This window comes from Harmonia axyridis, chromosome X, assembly GCF_914767665.1.
Source record: "Harmonia axyridis chromosome X, icHarAxyr1.1, whole genome shotgun sequence".
NCBI lineage: Eukaryota > Metazoa > Arthropoda > Insecta > Coleoptera > Coccinellidae > Harmonia > Harmonia axyridis.
In genome coordinates, this window is record NC_059508.1 from 13,274,175 (window position 1) to 13,298,505 (window position 24,331).

Genomic DNA, 24,331 nt, shown 5'->3' on the forward strand with positions numbered 1-24,331 from the left:
CTGAAACAATAGAAGAAACAACAGTTTTCCATTGGAAAATCTAAATTCTCACTGAAAATTGAAAAAAAACGAAAATTTTTCCATAATATGAACCAATAATCTTCAAAATCGACACGGCAGCAAAATATTGGACTATTTTACGATTTATGATTTTATTATCGCTTTCAAGATGATACTTTTATTGCACTACGAGCATGTCTATGTCCGAGACTTATTATTTTCCTTTATCTATCCGCTTTGTCGGCGTCCCCCTTGTTTTGTTAACTGTGATTTTTGCATTCGTCATTGGTCTACTCTTACCCAGTGTTTTCGGTTTTTTGTATCATTTTCGTCACAAAATTTTAATACTGCAGTTATCAAAGAACTGAACTGAGTTATTCACATCAAAAATCGCCTATACTGTGTTTAACAATTCAATATATTTAATCTAAATTGCAAATTATTTGTGAAGACATCAGTTCTGAATTGACTATAAAGGGCGTTTTTTCATAGCAACTTCCCTTCACAAGATATTAAATTTAAATTTGGTATAGATATTCCAGATTAAAATTTTCATCATGTGATATGCTAATTTTTTATGCAAATCTACAGGGTAATATTTTTTCTAGAAGAGTGTTCGCTTCTTTCCACCAGAACTTTTTTTTGGTGAAGCACTGGTAGTTTAGAGAATTGTAAAAAGAAACTGTGGTCCAGAACTATACTTCGGTTCTTGTCAAACAATTCTTCAGTAATCATCAGAAAAATACAAATTATTATAAGGTCCAGTAAGCTGTGATGAATAAAATTAATTATAAGTTTTAGTACTTATTTACCCAATCTGTAGAGAAAATTAATGAAGATTCGATAAACTGTTATAAGCATTACAAAAAAGGAGGACTTTTAGAAACACCCTGTATCTCGAAAACAAAGCGTTTGTGGGCTCATGTATAGGACATTTTATTCTTGAAATCTTTCAAGGAATTACTAATTTTTCTTTGTACCTCCAATTTAGGAACAACCTGTATAAGGGTAGAACAATCCAATCTAGTAATTTTTGCTTCAAACTTCGTTATCAAACCTTTCTTCTCACATTACAGATATGAGTAAATGTTGTCGTAAAAATTTTTTTCTTGATTTCCTTCTCCAAGAAAAATAAGAATCTACGCACTTGTGAGAAATTGAATTTTACTTTAGTGCTCTACTAGTTTATTATACAGATATCTGTGTGTGTAATAAGGATCTCTAGGTTATCCATTTAAGTTTTGGATGGTGTACATTTGAAATCGATTCAAATTTCCAGTTCCCCTGTAACTCTTAGAGATTATTGCATGTAATCCGCTACGAAATATATCTACCTCAGGGGAGTTGTATTTCATGCAGAATTTTCGTTTTAGCCCTTATTTCTGTTCCGGGTATTGCTCACAACCCTTCACTCAAGACAACTAAGGATTACGTTTTGCGCAACTGACATTTTTCCGGAAATTAATAGATGTATGAATAAGTTGACTAAAGGGGTGAATTTCTGAACGAATAATTTCGGTACGAGATTTCTTGGGCTTGTAATTTGCGCACCCTATAATTTTCCCCGTCGGTGGTGTGTTTCTGTAGTCGCATAACCTAAAACTCCCTAATATCCCACTTGAGACTGCAACCCCCGCAGTTGTTTCCGGGTGTCGAGGATTTTTTTGCCGAACAGGGAACCGCAGGGCACGTGCTGATGCCACACATGCGCGAAGATATTGGATTAGTGAGACGCTGTGAGGCCCGTTGCACTAGAGGTCAGGGTTAACAGCAATGGCCGCCCCCTTCAGAAGCTCTTCCTGTATGGTACTGAGAGTGTCGTCTTATATACACTTCAAGACGAGAGCCGTAAATGTTTTCGTTCGATCCTTGAATTTTGAAGGCTGAAAATCGTGAAAACGAATTGATAAAACTGATTTTTTTTTTTTGAAAATCAGTTCAATTCGATGGTTTGCTCTTGAACCTATAGCGCGAACGATTTGGCATCGTATTCCAATTATTTTTAATATATATAATTATAATATAATTATTTTTTATAGTTTTCGAATACTTATGGAGTCAGAGTGTGAAATTCCAATCATATTTGAAAAGTCTCAGTTGATAATATATTTCTTTTTTAATGAATTAATTTATTTCGTTTCGTAGATCACGAAAATGCTTACAGTTGGGCGATTAATCCATTATTTCAGAAATTATAGGTTATTAACTGGAATTTTCAAAGAAAAAATTGATATTTTTCCCGAGGCTGCTTTTTCTCCCAGACGAAAGATAAATACCTGAAACGCCAGCATATTCTAGATCAGAGCTAGTTCTTCAAAAAACTTTTTATTTGAGGGGTCTGTGGAAAATATTTCTGGAGATATAACGATTCTTGTATAAATATTCAATTTTTCCTAATTTTTCCAAATTTCGAGTTCAAATTTTTTTTGGAAATAAGTTCGAATAGAGTGAAATTAACTTTTTGGATCCTCATTCATCTATGGATATTGCAAGGAAATGATCAACGTGGAAATCTGTTGTATTACAGGAAAATCGTAGATTTATGAATAACGAAAACATGTTTACGAAATGTTATCCAGTGTTTGGTATATTCAGGATTAGCGAGATATATTTGAGAACTATAGTCTTAACTATTTCAATTGTCGAAAACAAATTATTCAACCAAACACAATGAAGCGATTAATTTCTTATATTTGGTCAGTAATTCACCTAAACAATCATCTCTGAAACCCATATAATGCTCGTGAGCAATACTTTAGAATTATGAGTAATCGATTGCTTTTCATTATTTAAGTAGAAAATTGTGTGCTTTCCATCGGCCCGGAAACTTTAAAATCAATTGGTATACTCTATTGATTCTCCTAGCTCGAGAAAACGATCCATTTAAAATTTCATTAAAAATGAAAGAGAGAAATGAAAACATTTTTCTTTCCCAAATTATCATGAGACATAATCATGAAATTCAAAACATACCTTCTACAAATATTCTTCTGCTGCATATTCTTCACCGCAAAGTTAGATTAAGAGTTATGAATTTTTGAATATTTTATTCTCAAAATGATCAGAAATTAGTATTCATAGTTCTCGAAGAATTATGGCTTTAGAGACTGAAATTCCAATTAGGATTTGCTTACATTCAAAATGTCTCAGTTGATTATCTATTTCTTTTTTAAGGTATAGGAAATTTATGTTGTTTAATGTTGTCATCACCTGACTAATAATTCAATAAAGCGAATGCGTTCTAAATTCGAGACTGTTGAAATGCAAAAAATAACGATAAATTAATGACGTTAAATTGCTTAGTTGAGTATGCATGACATAACTAGGAGATATCAATCAATTCCATTTTCGTGCTTATAATCATTGAATTTTCAATAATTATTTAACTAGATGCGGAAGTTTATGTTGCCAATCGAAGGTGTATATTAAAGGAAATTATTACAGAACTCTGTTTCCACACGAATATAAAAAAAATTTGATCATTTTACGTCGATTGATCCTCGATTTGAAGCATTGATAACGATTTAACTTAAAAAATTCAACCCATTGCGAAATCGGTGTCGATATTTGGCAAACAATGAAGAAATACCGAACTCATTCATTTTAATTTATCTATTTCTTATGTACAGGATGGTTCAAATTCAAATTTTCAAAATTGGAAATTCCACATTCTTGATGATATCGCTAACCCATCATTTGACATTTGAACCACCCTGTACAGGCTGCTATCAATGAAATTGATTCCAATAATTCCAAGTCCATAAATTATTGGACTTGTTTTTGATGAGACTTGTCGCAGTTCTCGGATGTTTATTTATATTGCAACATTTCACAACAACAAACGATGACTGAAAACCTAAGTCAGGTGCAATAATTTGAATAACAATCGAAATTAAGGTTTTCTGAAATATACTGAATAGACTCTATATTGTTCCGAAATTGTTTAGTTTCGTTTGACAATGTACCTTCAATCGTGCGAAATAGAGAAGAATTGTTGACTTTCTTATTTAAAACATAAACTGTGAATGAAGTAAGTATGTCATACGCTTCGTGAGCATGACAGACAAGGTCGTTTCAGCAGTGCATTCGAAACAATTCATTTGCAACTTTTTTGTTGTTGGTCACGATTTCAAAATGGACATTGAATTTTAACGTATCAAAATTTATAGATTTCTTTCATCTTCATTTTTCCGGAACGCTAATTCGTAGTTGTAATTGTAAATGCGTTGAATAACGAGAACTTGAAAAAAATATAAAAAACATTAAATTATAAGGTATATGTTAAACCCCACTTATAAAGTCTCGGACCTAACCAGTCAAAACACATTTTTGTTTGAAAATTTGACTTTATTCGTTAACATTAACATTTCATTCAAGGCTCCTCACTTTTCAATACATTTTCTGTGGAAAGATTCATCTTTGCTTTGGGAATAGGCGTCAACCTTGGCAATAACTTCTTCATCAGAGCTGAATTTCTTTCATTGAAGCATTCTATTGGGGTCTGCAAAATTACGAGGAGCCAGATCTGAAGAATATGTTAGGTGATCAAGCAGTTGCAAGTAGATTTTCAAAAAAAAACTGATAATTTTCTCAAGATTGCCACCTCTCCTAAACGCAAGATATAGACTTGAAACCTCATCATGTTTCAGATCAGAGCTCGAACTTCAAAAAACGTTTTAATTTGAGGGGTCTGTAAGAAATATTTTAGGAGATATAACGAATCTTGTATAGATATTCAATATTTACTGATTTTCCTAATTTTGAGTTCAATTTTTCCCAAACTGTGAGGTTTACGAGAAATCGGTGAGCGAAATTTTCAAAAATTTCTGATGATATTCTCGAGACTACCACCTCTCCTAGACGCAAGAAACGGACTTGAAATCTCATCATGTTTTTAATTAGAGCTCGATCTTTAAAAGACATTTTCATTTGAGGGGTCTGTGAGAAATATTTCAGGAGATATAATGATTCTTGTAAGAGATTGGGGTTGTTGACAACAAAATAGAAAATAATAGCTCATAGTATAAAATTTGTAGTATTTTCAATTTGTCAGTGAAAGTAAAAGTATCATATTTTCAATATCAGTGAGATCAGTTGTAACATTTGTCCGAGTAACATAATAAGGCTTTATCAAAACCTATTGGGTGGGAGTTCATTCGTGTCTGTATTAGATTTCAGCGTCTAACCATAAAATATTATTATCGATATCATTAACCACAAACCTTGTGGGAATCGAAGTCAGTAAAAAGTGAAAGGATTCCTTGATACCGAAATAGTCATTTGGAGCGTTCAGATAGGAATCTCAGTGCACTGATAAAACGGCACCGAAATAGGGGTTTGTATGTTTCTGGACTATCGATTTTCCTGTTTTTGGGGTTTATACGCTGGGGGGAACGGAACGTAGGGTAGCACGACGTCACTGGGAACGGAACTGTTCCTATTGAGCATACGCTGATGCGTTTTCGGGTTTCAGCCAACAGAAACATTCGGTAACATGATTTGTCTATCGATTTTGGTTGTCTCGAATTGATTGAGTTTTATTGTGAAATAGGTTGTATGGAATTGTACGGTTTCGCTGACATAATGGAATTGTATTTGGGCTTTCCTCAATTTATATTCATGTTCATCTACACACGTAATTACGATTTTGATTGTACATTTGTTGTTTTGATTGGGTTTTTCTACGTTATAGGTTTCATTATTCATCTAATAAACTTTCGAGGAAAAACAAATTTCGAACACGTATATAGACGTCAGGTAATGAGTTTTTGGACGCTAGTTTATTTGCATACGCCCCAGAGATTTCCTCATTTGTTTTCGATATTCGAAATTATTTTGATAGCCTACCAAAAACTATATCCCCAACAAAAACAATTCAATACTTTCTTGGTAAACTTCGAAGGGACATCTTTATTATAATAATTATTGTTTTGCCCCCAAACACTGAAAGGTATTGTTGGGATTCGGATTATATATATAGGGATTCACGGCTTGGCTTGATTTTCAAGCTACTTGGCTTGAGCTTGACTTGATTTCAAGTCAAGTAGTAGTTTTTCAATCTCAAGTCAAGTATTTATTTATCAAGTACTTGAATCATATCAAGCTACTTGATTTTTAACAGTTTTATTGTGTAGAGCTAATCAATAAAAAATTGATGAAATGAGAAGGAACCTTGCAAAAAAACACTTTCATTTATTGAACTTGTTATATAAAAGAACCGAAAATATCACCTTTTTTGAAATAGAAACATAAAATAAATCACTATAAATCTTAACAAAATAAAAAAAAATTAAGTTTCTTAATATTGAGAAACCTCCAGGCTTTGTAAGATTTCATAATTTTCCAACCAGGATCTAAGACACATGAGGCATCTTATAGTTTTGTCGCCTAACCTATTGCGGGTTTTTGTAAGAGCAGCTCTGGAAAATTGTCTTTCAACAGGAGCTGAAGATTCTGGCGTTGATAAAAACCCTTGGCCATTTTGTCTATCGATTTCGTTGTTTTGAATTGATTGAGTTTTATTGTGAAATAGGATGTATGGAATTGTACAGATTCGCTGACATATTGGAATTGAATTTGGGCTCAATTTATATTCATGTTCATCTACATACGTACCTAATTACGATTTTGATTGTACATTTGTTGTTTTGATTGGGTTTTTCTACGTTATTGGTTTTATTATTCATGTAATAAGCATTTTTCGAGGAAAAACAAATTTCGAACCCGTATATAGACGTCAGGTAATGAGTTTTCGGGCGCTAGTTTATTTGCATATACATTGCTTTCCTCATTTTTTTTCGATATTCGAAATCATATATCACACTATATCACCAACAAAAACCATTGAATACTTCTTTGGTAAACTTCGAACAGCCATCTTTATTATCATAACTATTGTTTTGCCCCCGAACACCGAAAGGTATTGCTGGGATTTAAATTATATATAGGGATTCATGGCTTGGCTTGATTTTCAAGCTACTTGGCTTGAGCTTGACTTGATTTCAAGTCAAGCTCAAGACAAATAGTAGTTTTTTAATCTCAAGTCAAGTATTTATTTATCAAGTACTTGAATCATATCAAGTTACTTGATTTTTGGCAGTTTTATTGTGTAGTGTCACAACAATAAAAAAAAATAATGAAATGAGAAGGAATCTTCCGAAAAACATTTCTATTTATTGAAGTTATTGTATAAAAGAACTGAAAATAGCAACTTTTTGAAATAGAAACATAAATTAAATCATTATAAATCATAACAAAATGAAAAATAAAGTTTCTTAATATTGAGAAACCTCCAGGCTTTGTTTGATTTCATAATTTTCCATCCAGGATCTAAGACACATGAGGCATCTTATAGATTTGTCGCCTTATTACCTATTGCGGGTTTTTGTAACTGTAAGAGCAGCTCTGGAAAATTGTCTTTGAACAAGAGCTGAAGATGCTTACGTTGATAAAAAATCCTTGGACGTTTTGGCCAAGTTTGGAAAGATATTTCTGAAACTACCAAAATCTACCAATTGATTTAATAGAAATGTGAGAAAACTTCTAATAAAATCACACTGGCTAATGCTTCAGTCTCTCGACGCTCGAGGAATCCCCTTATTTAGTCTAAGCGCGCACGAGATTGCAGAAATATATGCCGTGCGACGCGTGCATATCAAGCTCAGGTAATATCAAGTAGCTTGATATCAAGTCAAGTAATACATATCGAAATCAAATCAAGTCAAGCTCAAGTATGTGATTATTCACGAGCTTGATTTTGAAGTCAAGTAGTTGGTTAAAATGTCAAGCTCCTTGGCTCGATGAATCCCTATAAACGACTGATGTATTGAATTTATTTTATCCTAGTTATTTATTTTTCCTTGAAGACCAGGGTGAATTCTTACAAGAATTCGGTAATATCGAATATGTTAGGAACTTCCTTTTTCCTGGAAACCTCTATTTCGTAACCTACTGCTTATTATAGTATCAGTTTTATCGGTAATATTCACATTTGATGTTTATCAATAAACATTTTCAAGAATATTCCTGTTGCTTGTGGCTTGGGAAATATATTAAAGGAACGAACAGATGTTTACTCATCTCCCTCATAGATACCTTCCGATTAATCCGAAATTTTTTTGTCTTGTAGATTTTTCCTTGTTTAACAGAACCTATTTATTGAAATTCTCAAGCTTTTAAAACTGTCCTTTAACCTCTCACTTTTAAGAGTACAGGATTTTGACGTTTCAAGAAGAATGTTTTCTACCATACCTTCAAAAACTTCATTATATAATATTATAAGAATATTTGTAGTAACCTTCAAAAGTTACTACAAATTGATTACATACAGCAATAATTGAATTGTTCGAAGCTTTCAGCAGAGAACCTTCAGACTTGTAGAAGTTATTATAAAGATACCTTTTTTTTTAAACTTCAACATCATCTAGATCCTATGGATTAGTATATTGTACAGAAACACCTCATATATTATTTTATCTATAATTTAAAATATTGAATCTGAAGGAACAACAGAATGTCGAAACAATTGCTGGTTTCTTGTATTCCCCGATGTTTTTTATTGGTAATCATATGCATTGTGGATATTGTTTATTAGTACAGATGTTACTGCATAGTCTTGTTTGCAGAAAATTTTGCAATGAGTGAAGAGCAGGTTGAGTAATAAACCATTTTTTTTTGGGATATTATTGCAAACTAGGTTCATTGTACCTGTCGTGTATCGTTTTCTTTTCGAAGTTGACCTTTCATTTCCGAAATTAATTTCCCAAAAACAGGTTTGAAATTCGTACATACTTTCTCGGATCATCGTTTGCGCAATTAGCATAATTTTGAAATGGGCAATGGTATCGACCATAAAACAGGGCATGTGGGTTGATGTGTTGAATACGTAAATTACTTATCTGAGCACCAGCGTAGTTGTCACCGTGTCAAAGATAAATGTTATGTCAGTACTCTCATTTGTCGGGATCCAATTTGTTTTGTGCTTGCAATTGAAATGCTCAAAATATCCCATTGTTTTTTAAATTTCGATCAGCCCAGATATCAGGCCCACTTAATATGAATGCTGAAATAACAGCTGACGAAATAATCCATTATTCAAATGAGGAAACATTTCATTCGGTTTCAGTCATTCTATCATTTCAAATTTTATACGGGGATAGCTCGAAAATTGATAGTCTGCATCCAGAATGTTTGGAGTTTATCTCCTCAAAAATTCCCTGTTACCCTTAAACAAAATTTAGATCGAGCTCCAAGTATCAGGTAGAGTAAAACAACAAAGAAGAAGAATAATAAATACGGTATTGGACCTTTTTTTTATGATTCCGATACATTTTTCTGTCGAAGAACCAAAACAATACCTGTCAGAGATCTCTCTACTGTTTCTAATTCTCCCTAATACGAACTTGAACTAACTCTAATGTAAAAGGATTGTACATAGTTTATTCATCAACTATAGAATGAATACAGGGACAAATTCACTTGTCCAACAGGACGTCATGAATTAACTGTAATAGAACATTAAGAAATAGTGTTAGCGTTACAATATCAAATAGAATGCTCACATGACATCATATAAAATATTGTGCAGGGTCGGCTTATAGCTTGACTTGGTACGTTCTCAGGGACAACAATCAGGTGATCACAGTAAACTGTGGAAGCCACTAATATTACTTCGTTATCTATATTTAAATTCCACTATCGGTGCCGCTACAAAGAAATTAAGAAAATAGTTTTCATTCATTATCTAGCTGAACATTAAAATAATCGTATCATGGTAACCAATTGGTATTCATTTTCAGGAATATGTTACAATATCCACAAAACTGGCAATAAAAAATTGTATAGCGTAACTCAATTATCTATTGCAATTCCCAACTATACACTGTACAAACAAGTGTCTAAATAACCTTCCAACAATTCAACGTGTTTGTTTTCATACTGAAATTCGACGCAGTTATGAATATGTAGTTGAAAAATATGAGGTATATTCACAAACATCAATTATTTGTTTGGGAAGTATTGTGTACATTGATAATTTTCAGGAAACTGAAACGGATATTTTTAATTGGTTCAGTTAGTTAGCGAGATAGACAATCTATAATAAAATTTTCATTGATCAAGTCATTATGATAAAATACGCATTTCAACAATGAGAGCACAAGCACAAATCATTAGAGTACAATGTTCCAATTAAAACAAATCTTCTTAAAGAATATCAGTAAATTAGTAGGTGTATCCAAAAATCGAGAATTGGGAAAATGGTATCTTATCTTTGAATGGTTAGGACAAAAAACAAAATAGCTACTAGTTAATTTAAGAATAATCAAAATGATAACATCTCACAAAAAACAAGATATCTAGAAACTATTAATCAGGAGTTTATAAGATCACTGATGGTACTTTCCTTGGTAGAAGAGTTTAATAATTCATTTCAATTTCAAAAATTCTTAGTTTTACGAAAAATATATCATGAAATAATATATATTCGATTCATAATAACTCACATAGGGCAATCACACAATAATGAATCAGAATTATAACATATCATATAGAAGAAAAAATTAGGATGGAAGAAATGAAAAAGAAATAATAAAGATGTTCAAAGAACTAAATACAAATATCTAGTTATGCACACTTAAAAAAGTCATGGAATTATACAGGGTAGGTTAAATTTTTTTCCACGAATGATTCCAAAAGTTATCATTCAAAATAATAAACCAAAACTTCTTCATCGACGTATCCTGGTTGATTGAACTCTGTTTATTTCTTCATTCATTATCTTAAACTACACATAGTTTTCCACCAGTGGAATCTCTGGTTGTTCGATACGATAAGCAAGTTGGCAAACAGATTACCTGTCGCACACAGGTACATATTTCGAAATGATTCTCTCTGTATATTTACTTGGAATCCTTGAACTAACAATGGCAGACATCATACAATGTTATCGAACGGTTCAACTACATACTTCTGTTTTTTTTTTCAGGTTTCATCAACTGTCCCACAAATGCTTTCCAGTCTATATCCCACTTACACGGTAAGTTTGAACATGTCATACCAATCGGTTGCTTTTACTGTAGAGAACATCGATTTTTTTATGGGAAAGCTTTAAGCGCGAAAATAGGAAAAATTGAGCTGGGCCAAAACTTTTGTGATGGCAGTGCCAGCTTAAGCTTATTTCGGGCCTTGTGCGCAGATCTACTAGCCTCCTTCTCTGGAAAATATCCCAATTTTGGAGAACTGTGATTTGCACATACAGAAATTGTTCAAATATTGGCAGATTCGGTCTTATGTTAGTAAGTTCTTTTATGAAGAAATGCATGGTCAAAGAGATATAACCAAAAAACCAGAAGAATGTTCATTTGATATTCTTCCAATATCTCTAGTTGGGTATCACAAATATTTCTATCTGCTGTTACAGAAACAACCTTGTCAGTAAACTGAACCAAGAGAATTCATAGCGAATTTGTTCATTTGGAGTGTTCCATTGAAAGTCGATACTTAACCAAATTCTTTGACTTAAAATATGTAAAATTGATAGAAATCTCTAGAGACATCCCTCGTTTTCCAGAAGTCGTGGAAAGTTCTCTCCATTTCGATATATCGGTAGGATAGTCAGCGTTGACATAAGAAGCTCGTGTCATTCTTTAAAAATCATTTACTATTGTTAAGAGTTTATATCTTCAATTATCAAAATATATAACCAGAAATTCTGATTGGATACCCAGGCCAGCAGTGGCCGGCACTGAACTACTGAATGAAATGATTAGAAACCAGATTCGAATTGAAACGAGAAATGTGAATGAACCTTTTAATAAAACTCTAATCAATTTTATGCTACGATGAAATGAAATAATACTATTGAGCCAATAACTTATTTTTAGATACTATTTTACTCCAACCCTTAGCCTTCTTAATTCATAAAACAAAATTAGCTGTTCTATTCCGAGATGACGAAACGGAAAATTCTTTTTGCAGGAAAGTCGCCCTATTTTCCAGGATTAGACGAGCAGGCAGGGACAGTATTATTAGAGGAGCCCACCCACCTAGACAGCTCTCTAGGTGGCCCTCAACCTCTCAGTTCTCCATCCAGATCTTCACCTCATTCACAAGGTTCTGAAGGGGGTGAGAGATTCTCCAGAAAAGTGTTTGTAGGTGGCCTACCTCCGGACATCGATGAGGATGAAATAACAGCCAGTTTCAGAAGATTTGGACCTTTGGTTGTGGACTGGCCACATAAGGCCGAGAGCAAATCTTATTTCCCTCCAAAAGGTTATGCATTCCTCCTCTTTCAGGTGATTCTCATTGATATCTTTAACCTGAATTTGGAGATATCTGTGCGATTTTTTTTTCAGGATGAGAATTCTGTACAAAGCCTCATTGATGCTTGTATTACCGATGAAGACAAGTTGTACCTGTGTGTGTCATCCCCAACAATAAAAGACAAACCGGTTCAAATTCGCCCTTGGAGGCTGTCGGATGCTGATTTCGTGTTGGACGCTTCGATGCCATTGGACCCGCGGAAAACAGTTTTTGTTGGTGGAGTACCACGTCCGCTCAAGGCTGGTGAGTTTGATCATCTAAAATTGAATAAACTCATCGTCAACAGTTGAGGATATTGAATTCTTTTATATTTTCTCTTCAGAAAGAACAATCGGCCTTTAAATATGAATATGAAGAGTATTTTTGGTAAGAATGATAAGATTTCAAAGAAATGATTTGTTCACAAGATTAAAAATTGAAAATTTCAAACCATCATACTTGTATTCTCCCTCAATAAAAAGTATGATCATCACGTGCATCAATAACTGTTTGGTAACTATCTCTGTATGCTTTCCACCAATTTATAGAGGAATACCCTAGGATCTAGGAGATAATGGAAATAGCTGTGGGTCCTGAAGGTATTTGGTTCCAAATCAGGTGGCCTTTGACCTAGCTATCATAGTTTGACATCTCCATTTTAGATTAGATAATATTTGAGGGCGTTCCATTGCACTGCTACCTAATGGTCTATCGTGCCTCCATCAGATCTATTGTCGCCTTTTCTTGATCTAGAGCTCACCTTCCAGTTCTAAAGTTCTGATGGACTCCAGTATTTGGGATTGTTTCAAAGAAGCTACTTCCTCACTTCTACAAGTTTCTTGTCCAAAGTAGATTTTGCGTTGACTAGTGGTGACAATGACATTCCTTCACCAGGTGATCATACCCACAGAATCTGCACTCGTCATTTTCTCCTTGCCTATCCTCATGAGGCGACAATGTCCTGTGAAGAATCCAGTGCGGAGGTATAGTCTATTTTTGCTAGGATCCAGATATTTCTTGGATCTGGCAGTGTCAAAATTTCCAAAACACTTTTTGGAATGATCCAATCTAGGAAGTGTCCACCAGATTGTTTCTCTTTCGGTGTTTTCTTTCTCCTGAATCTCTTACTAGTTGGTACATTTACCTATACCACAGAAAGGTTAATGAAAGATCTTTGCGATCGTCTCCTGGCAAGTGGGTCGGCCTCTTCATTTCCTTTAATTCCTAACCGACCGAGAACCCAGACTAAACAGACCCTGATATTATTGCCTATTTTTTTGAGTTTTTTTCGGCACTCCAAAAGTGATGACTTTAAGATTCTTTTTGGGCATTCAGGGCAGCTTACATGAGGTTATAACAAAATCTCTTCCACATATTATGCATAGCGCATGCGTACGTTTTAACTTATCGAAAGATGATAGTGGTATAAGACCTAAAATTACGAATGCTCTGTGGATATTGGCTACTCTGTAGGAGTTCTTGAAGTACTTTGTTTCCTTAATTTCCCTCATAAATCTCTTGCAATGTATACATTTATGCCTCAGAGTGTGGTGAGTTTAATACTTCGTAAAATAGATTTTTTTAGAAAGTACGGTACAGAGAAGGAAGTGAATGAAAATTTATGTGAAGTTTGTTGCCTTTATTCGTATACTGAATGTGTAATTATTTTTCAAGTGATTTCTCTGCAACAAAGTTGAGAGAAAGAAATTAGTACTTACAGGATTCATTATGTTCGTCAGCTGAACTATCGATTCTGCATTTTATCGTGTTTTATTCACAGTATGGGTAATTACTGTCAAGGTTATCACAGTTACCATTAGAATTTAATCATTTTTCATTGATAGTCGATTCATCGAAATGTATCGCATATTGTTGAAAAATTTTAATTGTTTTTTGACGCTTATCAGATTATTATTTCAAGTTGAAAGTATTTTTGATCATAAGAATTTTGTTACTGGCTTACGACCTACGCGCACCTTCTCAATTTTTTTGTCTTGAGTGTGTTTCGGACAAATTCATATTACATAAGCATCTGGTGGATTCAAATGCTAATATCAAGTTGAACTGTTAGATCGAGACACATTATTATCGAATATTTAACAATGTTCCCTCTCGAACAAAAAAGTATTTCTTAACGACATGGTACATATATTATGCTGTTCATACGTCATAGGTTGTGCTAATATGTGAAATAATGCTAGGCTATTTTCGCAACCAAATAATGATAATCCATCCTTTTTCGATTTGTATTCGTTCCATTGCCTACTCTGTTGTCCAGATCTATTATTGGATGCTCAAACTTGGACAATTTCCAGTTAATCCTCTATTTCTAAACTACGACAGGTGTAATGCTGCCATCTCCCTCTGTTGGTTTGTGTATGGATTTAAATCAAGTCTAAATCAGCTAGGCGATTTGCAATGTTGCCATTCTCAAAGCATTGTGACGGTAGATTTTTTTTCATTATTACAACATTCTCAAATTCATTTAACTGGCGTTTTTCTCAAAGGTTCCTTGCAAACCTAGGAATAACACCAAAAAAAGTTTCAGAAGTTGCCAGGAGGGTGTTATCCCCCAAACTCCCCTAGTCCAAATTTGCATTTCTGCAATATTATTCACACGCATCAGATTTTCATGTTTCGTTAATTCAATTCATTTCAAGAAAACACTGTTGATAAGTTTGGATTACGTTATGAATTAGTTCTCTCGAAATTAAATGAATTATATAGATTGTCTACATTTGATAACAATTCAAGTGAACCCTATCGATTAGAAAGAGTTGACCTTAGTCATCAAAACATTTACATATACACTAATACTGTACATCTATTTCATTTGTAGGTGTTTCAGCTCTTTTAGATTGACGATTTTCATAGTTTGTATTATTTCTATTATACCAACAGTTTTTTTAGTTATACGGGAAACCGAAATTTTTAAAAATAATGTTTTTTTTTTGGATTTTTCACAACATTACAGATATAAAATGAACCTTCGCAGTTTTTCCGGGAAAATATCTTTTTGTTCTTACTTTTCTACTATCATTGTTCTGTGTTTTTAATATTCTACAACTCAGCATAATGATTTTAGGACGTACTTTGATACTATTTGCGATATTTTTGTTTGTAAGCTCATATTTTCAATTGTTCAGGAGTTATGAAATTCTGCATAATAGTTCGATTCATATGGAAATCATAAACCTTCATAGATAATTTCTATGTTTTATTAATCATTGAATCGAGTACAACAATAATACCTATTGTCGTTCTGATATACCTATCTGTTGGAATATAATAAACCCTAATATTTATATAATTGAACATAAATATAAGAGTATAATAGAAAATTGAGAATGAAAACCGTGTTTGTCATACGAAACCATTTCGACTCGTCGATCGTAGACTGTTTCACAGGTATGACCTTGTATTGTATATCGATGTTTTATTTCCAATATTTTAAGTTTGGATACTAGATAAGGTTAATAGTATTAGATAAGTGTCGAACTGTAAACGTTGAAAAAATTCAGGACGAACCGATCGCTCTTTCAAACGGACAAGAGAATGAATAACATTAGAAACGATCCCTTTTAATGATGAATGAAATAAACTACCACAGAATGAAGGAATATTTAACAACAGGGCTCTCAAAAGTATGGAAACAGACCTTAATAGTAAGAACATGACGAGAGCCATCAATACATATCAGTTCTAAGGCACTCTTTGGGTATAGGTCTTATGTACTGTAATGTTAATTACAAACATACATTGAAAATCAACATTGAGAGGACAACACTGCCAACGAAAAAATGAGACATATTACCAGATTACCCTACTCATTCATGAAAACCCAAGGAGGACGTCAATGACGTTAAAAAAACTGACAATCCCCTTAGGGGCCTTGGCCGTTACCTCTCGGGTATCCAGAACCGGCTTTCCCATATGAATGGTTTTTAAGCCAGCCAGCTCTGGACACTTGCATACCATGTGTTCGGCTGTTTCTGCCACTGATTCACAGAGCCTGCAAATCTCATCTGCTGACTTTCCCATACGATACAAATGATGTTTGCACCGACAGTGTCCCGTCAGCAGTGCCATCATCACCCGAAGCTCGGCTCGTGACAGCTTCAAGAGCTTTTTTGCGTAGGTAGGAAAAATCGTCAAAAATTTCTTGGCCTGAGCAAGTCCAGGAGTGTTAGTCCAGTGGATTATCCTGTTATTCAACGCCAATTGCTGGACCGCAGCTTTATATTGGTCTTTTCCTAGCCCACAGGAAGGCTAAGGTCCAGCAGGTGTTAACCTTGATGCACTTTTCGCAAGTTCATCAGCTTTTTTATTTCCTTCAACACCACAGTGCCTTGGTACCCATACTAGAGTCACTTTATTGTCTTTGCTTTATGGTGTTACGGCACTCCCCCTGGCAGTACGATTCCAGGGATCTCAGCGTGGTCTGGCTATCCGTGGTGATGAATACATGCTGCCCTTGAGGTTCATTTTAAGACAATCCTGAGCGCATACGTAAACAGCCAGTATCTCGGTCTGTAAAATCGAGGGCTCACTTCCCAAGGCTTTAGAGATCCTCAGTTTAGGTCCATATATCCCAAAGCCAGTATCTCTCTCTGATTTTGATTCATCGGTGAACCATATGGATGACTTTTTGTCCAAACGATTTACGAAACTTATTGCATTAGGACGGTCATTTATGACCGTTTCAAAGGGCGTTTCAATTTGGAAATGGTTGGCATAACATCCGATGGTTTTGCCAAGAAAATTTGAATCTAGTTGATTCAATATCCTCATATGCCCAACCCAGTTTCCAGGTAGGAGCATATTACCAGATACATGATAATGAAAGTAAATTATGTCAGTTCAACTATATTTACTTTATTAGGAAAAATTATCAAGAAATCTACATCCTTATTTTTATATCTTATGATGAAACACTTCAGAAACTTCGCTAAAAGTACTCTACTAACTATATGGTCCCAAATTCAGCAAAACTGAAAGGTTTTTTCTTATTATTCATGATTGGAAAAGTAATTTTTTTTTATTTCCAGTGGAATTGGCTATGATTATGGACAGACTATATGGTGGTGTGTGTTATGCTGGCATCGACACTGATCCAGAACTGAAATATCCCAAAGGAGCAGGAAGAGTAGCATTCAGCAATCAGCAGAGTTATATAGCTGCAATCAGTGCACGTTTTGTTCAGCTACAGCACGGAGATATAGATAAGAGGGTAGAGGTTAAGCCGTATGTGTTAGATGATCAAATGTGTGACGAGTGTCAAGGGCAACGTTGCGGTGGAAAATTTGCCCCATTCTTTTGCGCGAATGTCACATGTTTGCAGGTATGTTTATATTTGGATAGCTTTCTGTTCTTATGGTGATATGACCCTGGGCTACACCAGGCTTTACGAAGCTCTGAGGTGGAAATATTTATGGTTATATCACCTTAATTGAGAGAATGTTGAAGAAAGTTCTTTCGGCCTTCAATACGTTCTCTACTCACTGCAGCAACTTCAGTTTTACTGACTCTGCACAGAAATTGTTATTTTTTGTTGCACCAAAGCAAAGTATGCACCGCTAGTTCTGCGAAATCTTATCAAATTTAGAGGTTGAGTGTTATAAGATTATGTATATTAACTGACAAAGAAACTTCAATAACCAGAAGGAGCTGTTCAAATTTTAATTTTTCTTTTGGAAAAACATAGGTAGTAGAGCAAGGAGTAAATGATTGAATTTGGATGTGAACAATTTTGGCTAGAGCACGTGTACGCAGAGTTTATCGCCAGCTAAGTGAATTTGAAAGAGGTCTACGGGAAGCGGGGTTGTTATTTCGAGAAATCGCTAACCGTACCAATAGAAATCCAACTACTGTTATGAGATGTTGTCAAGCGTGGTTTGATAATGCTCAAAATCGAAGTAGATTAGACACCAGACGTCGAAGAAGCACAAATGAAGTTCAAGATCGACGTCTAAGACTTATAGCCATTAGAGACCGATTTGCAACAACTTCATCTTTGGCTGATGAGTGGTTAGGAGAACAAGGCAATTTTGTAACTGTCCGAACGGATTACCGCCGGATAAGGTCTTTTGGACTGTAGCATCATCGACCCCATCTTGTGTTACCTCTGACGGTTGAGCATCGCCGGCAACGATTACAGTGGTGCAGAGAACGTCAACATTGGAATGTGGAATGGCATTAGATCGAATTTTTTTTATGAATCTCGATACTCCTTGGGTGCATATGATGGCCGAAGAAAGGTTAGACGAAGTCGGGGAGAAAGACGTGAACCTCAGTTTGATATTGAGCCTCATGTATAACGGACAGTTGGCGTTATGGAATGGGGTGCTATTGCACATGCAAGTAGGTTTTTTTAGTTTAGTTTTAGTTATTCGAGGTAATATGATAGCGCTGCGTTACCTTCAAGAAAAAGTGGAGCCATATGTTCTCCCCTACCTTAACCGGCTTGAGAATCCAATTATTAGCATGTTAATGCCCGACCTCATGTTGCCAGAGTTAGTTCAAACTTTTTCGAAGTGACCCATGTAAATATTTTCCATGGCCGCCTAGATCCCCAGATCTTTCGCCCATAGAGCATGATTGGAACATTATGGGTAGAAGGCTTGGAAATTTATCTCAGCACCCACGGACTTTGGTGGCTCTGAGAGATGAAGTACAGGTAGCTTCGGATAATATCGCGCAAGAAGAAACAGACCATCTTATTGCATCAATACCGAGAAATGTCGGGGAGTGTATGGATAATCTCGGTGGAAAAAACATTATTAACAAATTTATTAAAAAAAATTGTAAACCCTTCGTTTTTCTCCAAATTTCAATAATTTACTCTTTGCTTTACTATCTATGTTTTACCAGAACAAAATTCAAATTTAAATAGCTCCTTCTGGGAGTTGCAGTTTCGTTGTTAGTTAGTATATAATGAAGATTTAAGTACCATTGTTAGTTTGTTGTCAATTACCGTAAGAACTTTCTCCACATGATGGTGTATGCTGTCTTGGAGGGCCTATATTACCTATTCCTGTTACAGTATTACTGTGAACATTGTTGGGCCACAATACACTCTAGACCAGGAAGGGAATTCCATAAGCCATTAGTCAAAGAAGGAGCAGATAGACCAAGGGCTGTACCGTTTCGTTGGTGTTAACGGTAGAACGCTCAGAACAGTCCTCTGAACGCCCTTTTTAGCTTATTACCATACTATTTTTCTGGCGCAGGAGGGCTGTCCAACATATAGGCATAATTACTAGTAGCAATTATAAATACATATTTAAAATTTACATACTTACTTACATGCATATATATGTTGTAACCATGAAGCAAACAGTAATCTTTTCTTTCGCGTCAAGATTCTAGGTGTTTTTGATGGCAACTTGAAATTTATCCCATCGCGTGGTTTCTTTCAATACTTGGGGCAACCTCATATCACAAATTTTGTTAAGAATCTGTGTACTTGCTATCATTGAAAATAGGAATATGTGAAAGAAAAAACGAGACCTATAGCATCGTTTTTTCAATCATTGAAGTCAGAGGAAGCCCTAATGGATTTGATGTGAAAATTGGAAGGGACCAATTCGCGATGGGATATTTTATGGTGCCACCGTGTATTGACGCGTTCGTACTCTATCCGGAAGGACGCTTAAAGCAGGTGAATCCGGAAGTTGACGATATTGTTCAGGGTATTGTATATACTAGTCTAATCAAGAGCCGTCAGCGTAAGCTGGGCAGATGAAACTACTTCCCATTTAAGGTGACAAAACATTACAGGACGTCAACTGAAGTTCTTCCATTTCATTCAGAATACGAGCGATATTTTTGGATCTCTTCATTCATTCTTACTGGTAGGTGTGCCGCGTACAAGAAATGCTGAAAAATCGTTGTTTCACGGTTGCGCATGCCTTTATCACGACCCTGTCATTGATTTTCCAGGATTGCGAAACGGGTAAAAGAAAAAGTCTTATCTCATATTTTCGGATTAGGATCATACTCAACTTTCGGAAGAAATTATCGAAATGTACAAATTCGACCATTGGAATGTAAGAATACGATGAGAAACGAAATTATATATATCTGACTTCGAAAAGTTACTTCTTGCTGAAATCTGTTCGTTTTTCATCTGAAAAAAAAAATGGTTGATTGCCTTTGACATAAGTTAAGAAAATTTTTCAAATCAGAGTTATTTTTTGAAAGTCACTAGTGCATGCTCCTAACAGTTATCATTTTAATCTCCTTCTCCCGCCTTCAATCTCGACAGAACAATCCCAGATGGGATCTTTGATTCTGTATCGATTACAGAATGAAATGAAAGAATTTTTCGAGACAGTATTAGCGCCGAGTACCTGACAGACCTCTTCTTTTATAGCCCTGCCCAGCCCTGTTCTGCTCTCCTCATTACTCAATTAACAACACGCTTTCCGCTTAGTGCTCACACTTATCCTGTTTACCTATTTTCGGAATTTTTCATTTCATCCGACGTTGACAGCTGATATCGAGGAGGCACACAAAAATCAGGACGGTGAACGATTTCTATCATTCGAGATGGGTTGATTGTGTGCCTTTTTTTCATCGGCGTGTCCGCGTGAGAAAGTGTGTCTGTGCGTAAACAATATCACTATTCTGAAACTTTGTATTTTTAAAATTTGAATTTTTATACTAAACATTTTATAACTGGTGAATAGTAATGTTTGATGTGTGCAATAAAATAGCTACGCCTAGGGGGCGTTGTAAAGGTTTATCTATTTGTAACGTAATAATTGATCTTCATTATTATAAACTAATTAAAATGAAAATTTTCTTAGATAATTATGTAAATAGGAGCACGGATACGAAAATGCACATCGCCATTTGCCCGTGCCACCATCATATTAAAGGTACAAAATAAATGATGACGGTTTGTAAAGGTTTTCCCACTCCCTTTTCTACTATTGGTATTATTGTTTTCGACTTTGTAACAGAAATTGTTTGTATTCCGACAATATTTTCTATTGACGAAATTCGCTGCTGCTGAGTGAAATATTCGACGGTTTTTTAGGATGCATAAAGTCACTATGAACGAAATCAATAGAGATGAGCGATATTTCACGAACTGTGATTAAATCACTGAATTTCACAGGTAGTCACAGTTCCGCAAAACGAATACAGAGCGTGACGTGATCACAGATCGTTCAAGGACAAATCACCGTTCGTATATACCAGCGTTATATTCCTTGTTGCAATTGTAAATTTTGAAGCCTGATGTTCTTATTGCTTCGGAACCTTTTTTCAGTAGCATAATTGCATTTTTATGACAATCCCAGCATCCATAGATGTCGAAAATTATTCATATAATATAATGATTCCACAAATCTGTTAGTTCTGAAGAATAAGCTATTTGGCTAGCTTATTCACCCCTGATAGGAATTAACAGATAATGTCACCAAATTCTACAAATATTGATAACAAACACAGCAAGGAACGATTTCGATACCTAAGCAGTGATCACGTCACGCTTCGATTCTACTGATTTCATAAAGTAACGATCACGTTTCATAACGTGATCGAAAAATCACGGTATCGCTCATCTCTAGAAATGAAATTGAATCTAGCAGCTGTCGTCTTTATTAGATTTTCTAAATTCAAATATAAGTAGGGAATTTTTATATCACGGTTGTTTGCATATTTTGTCGATTAAATTAGTCAATACCCATAATTGAATGATAGATTGTGAATGGGAAGAGAAAGTAGGAAAATGTATTGTCCCATATCTTCAAAAATATATATACCACATTTCGCTGAGCCTTCTAGTATTGATTGACCAATGAAACAATAGGTTATCTCCATAAATTTAAATCGATATTATTTCGTTAATTTACCATTATTTTTCGGCTCAACCTATATATATCAAATCGCGTGATTCGAGAAGGCGAGCAATTAATTTGCACCAATTCTACTCTGAACACCATCAAGAGTATTTCACCATTTATATTTTCGAAACAGGCCGACAAAACTTTTTCGAATAACGTGAATATCATTGGACTTGATGTAATGTCTCCAGAATTCATCATCATCATCGGATAGAATATACTGAATATCACTCAACTAGGTGTTTTGAGAAATCTGTCTTTCTGACAGAATGTACGATGAGATTACTGGCTCAATGCTTGGTTCAATTAAATTTGTACGCGATGTTGAATACGTGTGCTAAGACGTTGTCTATCTGTTATATCAATTTACAATATGTACCTTTCCTCATCGTTGGTGTAAGAACTACTGATGGAATTACTAGTCATGTTCCCCCAAAGTTTGTGTGATACTACCGACCTTCCTGTAACTAATCTTACTACATACTAACCATGTGTTTGATGTAATTTAGTTGTTTTCATCAAATTAATTTCGAGTTGATATTCGATGTTCTGGGTTGGTTTGAAAAAGCTGGAAAAAGTTTGCTGAACTGAGGACAATAGCTTCACGGTTATGCGCGCGTTTTTTTAAACTCATTTAATCATTTTGTAGGACAGCCATATCGCCTGGTAACATCCTTAGGGCTCTGAAAGAACTGACGATTATTCTCGTAGAATCAAATTGTTTTTCTTATTGTATACATATTTTCAAGGTAACTATCGGATTCGTTCGTGATTATTTTGTATTCGATTTAATGTTGTATTAGGGAATATTTGGTGTTTAAAGTTGAGAGTTTTTATTTCTATTTATTGTTTCGTTGTTTTGTGTTTTATGTGTGATAAAAGAGCCTCAGTTAGGAGGATATGGTTATCGTAAATCTAGAATAATTTTGTGTATCAATTTATGCTTTCATCTTGTCAGTGCACTGAGATGGAAAGTGAATACCGACTAATCGAAATTTGTTATAATTATGTCTATATTATGATCTAGGAGATATTAACTCAAGAATATCTTTTGATTTTGAGAGCCAGGGATATACGGTTGAAATTTATCCCTTAGTTTCATTTCTACCCAATATGGTTATAGTTACCTTTAGTGCAATATATCGAGTATGAAGCTCGATTGGATATTTAACACCTATAGCCAGTGGCTGATTGAGTTTGCAGCTATGTATCCTCATCAACTCACAATGTAGATTTTATTAATTTATAGTCACTTATCTTCAGTATATACTAAATGAATAATCTGCTGAATATTTGTATCGTAACAAGGTGTATATATGAATTATTTTCGAATGTTATTGAAATCTAGTCTGTAAAACTTTCATTTGATGATATACCTATATACCGATCGGAATGTTTTTTATTGAAGTGAATATTTGGCCAGCCACTGATTATAGAGAATCATTTCAGAACCTAACTGCATTGTTAGTCCTCTGGTCTTGTCGGTTTTTGTCCGAACAGATTACAGACTGTTGATTAGCACCAAAGTAGATTAATTATATTTTTTGTAATGCGTTATTACTGAAGAATATTTAAATTGTTTTTATAATTATTTTATACACTTTTGTATGTTTGTTAGCGATTTGAGATAAGATTTGTGAACTTCAAAAGGGAAGTTTCTTGTTTACCATTTTGTTAGATATCAGACTTTATGTTTTATATAAATATTATATAAAATAATGTCAATTTGTATTTATTTGATAAACTGCTGTTATAGAACCTTCTAACAATCATATTTGAATTATTGAACCCTATACATCTCCTACCTCCAGCTCTATAACCATTTCATTCATCATTAAATTATCACGTCGAATTTACAAAAATTCAAGGATCTTTTGTGCACTTGTTCAAATTTGTATTCATGATTTTTTTTTCATTAAATTTCACATTTTGTTTCAATGAAACCGAAATGACGTGATACTTTTCAATTTTGAAATGATTTTCTTGTAGAAAAGAAAAAGGATACCATCATTGAAGCTTGCTTGTAAGACTTTCTCTCGAAATATGATCAATATATAACCAATATTAAGAGGGAACACCACCACGTGCATTGGCGTAACTAGAGTTGACTCATAAGGGATTTACCCCACTTTTGAAAAAAGCATCTGAACGTATCAATGAGGGTTGGGTTATGTCCC

The 24,331-nt window shown here is 34.5% G+C and overlaps 1 protein-coding gene and 1 long non-coding RNA gene across 2 annotated transcripts in view; one reads left to right on the top strand and one right to left on the bottom strand.

Moving 5' to 3' along the window:
- The window catches only part of LOC123686261, a 31,022-nt gene extending 16,548 nt beyond the window's left edge, over positions 1-14,474 (bottom strand). The window contains exon 1 of the long non-coding RNA XR_006748423.1: positions 14,019-14,474. This is a non-coding gene — a long non-coding RNA (uncharacterized LOC123686261). The remainder of the gene's footprint in view (positions 1-14,018) is intronic.
- The window catches only part of LOC123686258 (cytoplasmic polyadenylation element-binding protein 2), a 38,010-nt gene extending 14,086 nt beyond the window's left edge, over positions 1-23,924 (top strand). The window contains exons 3-7 of the mRNA XM_045626274.1: positions 10,985-11,035; positions 11,977-12,293; positions 12,354-12,564; positions 17,349-17,641; positions 19,343-23,924. Of these exons, the coding sequence (XP_045482230.1) occupies positions 10,985-11,035; positions 11,977-12,293; positions 12,354-12,564; positions 17,349-17,641; positions 19,343-19,459 (989 nt within the window). The 3' untranslated portion in view covers positions 19,460-23,924. The remainder of the gene's footprint in view (positions 1-10,984; positions 11,036-11,976; positions 12,294-12,353; positions 12,565-17,348; positions 17,642-19,342) is intronic.
- The last annotated feature ends 407 nt before the right edge of the window (positions 23,925-24,331 follow it).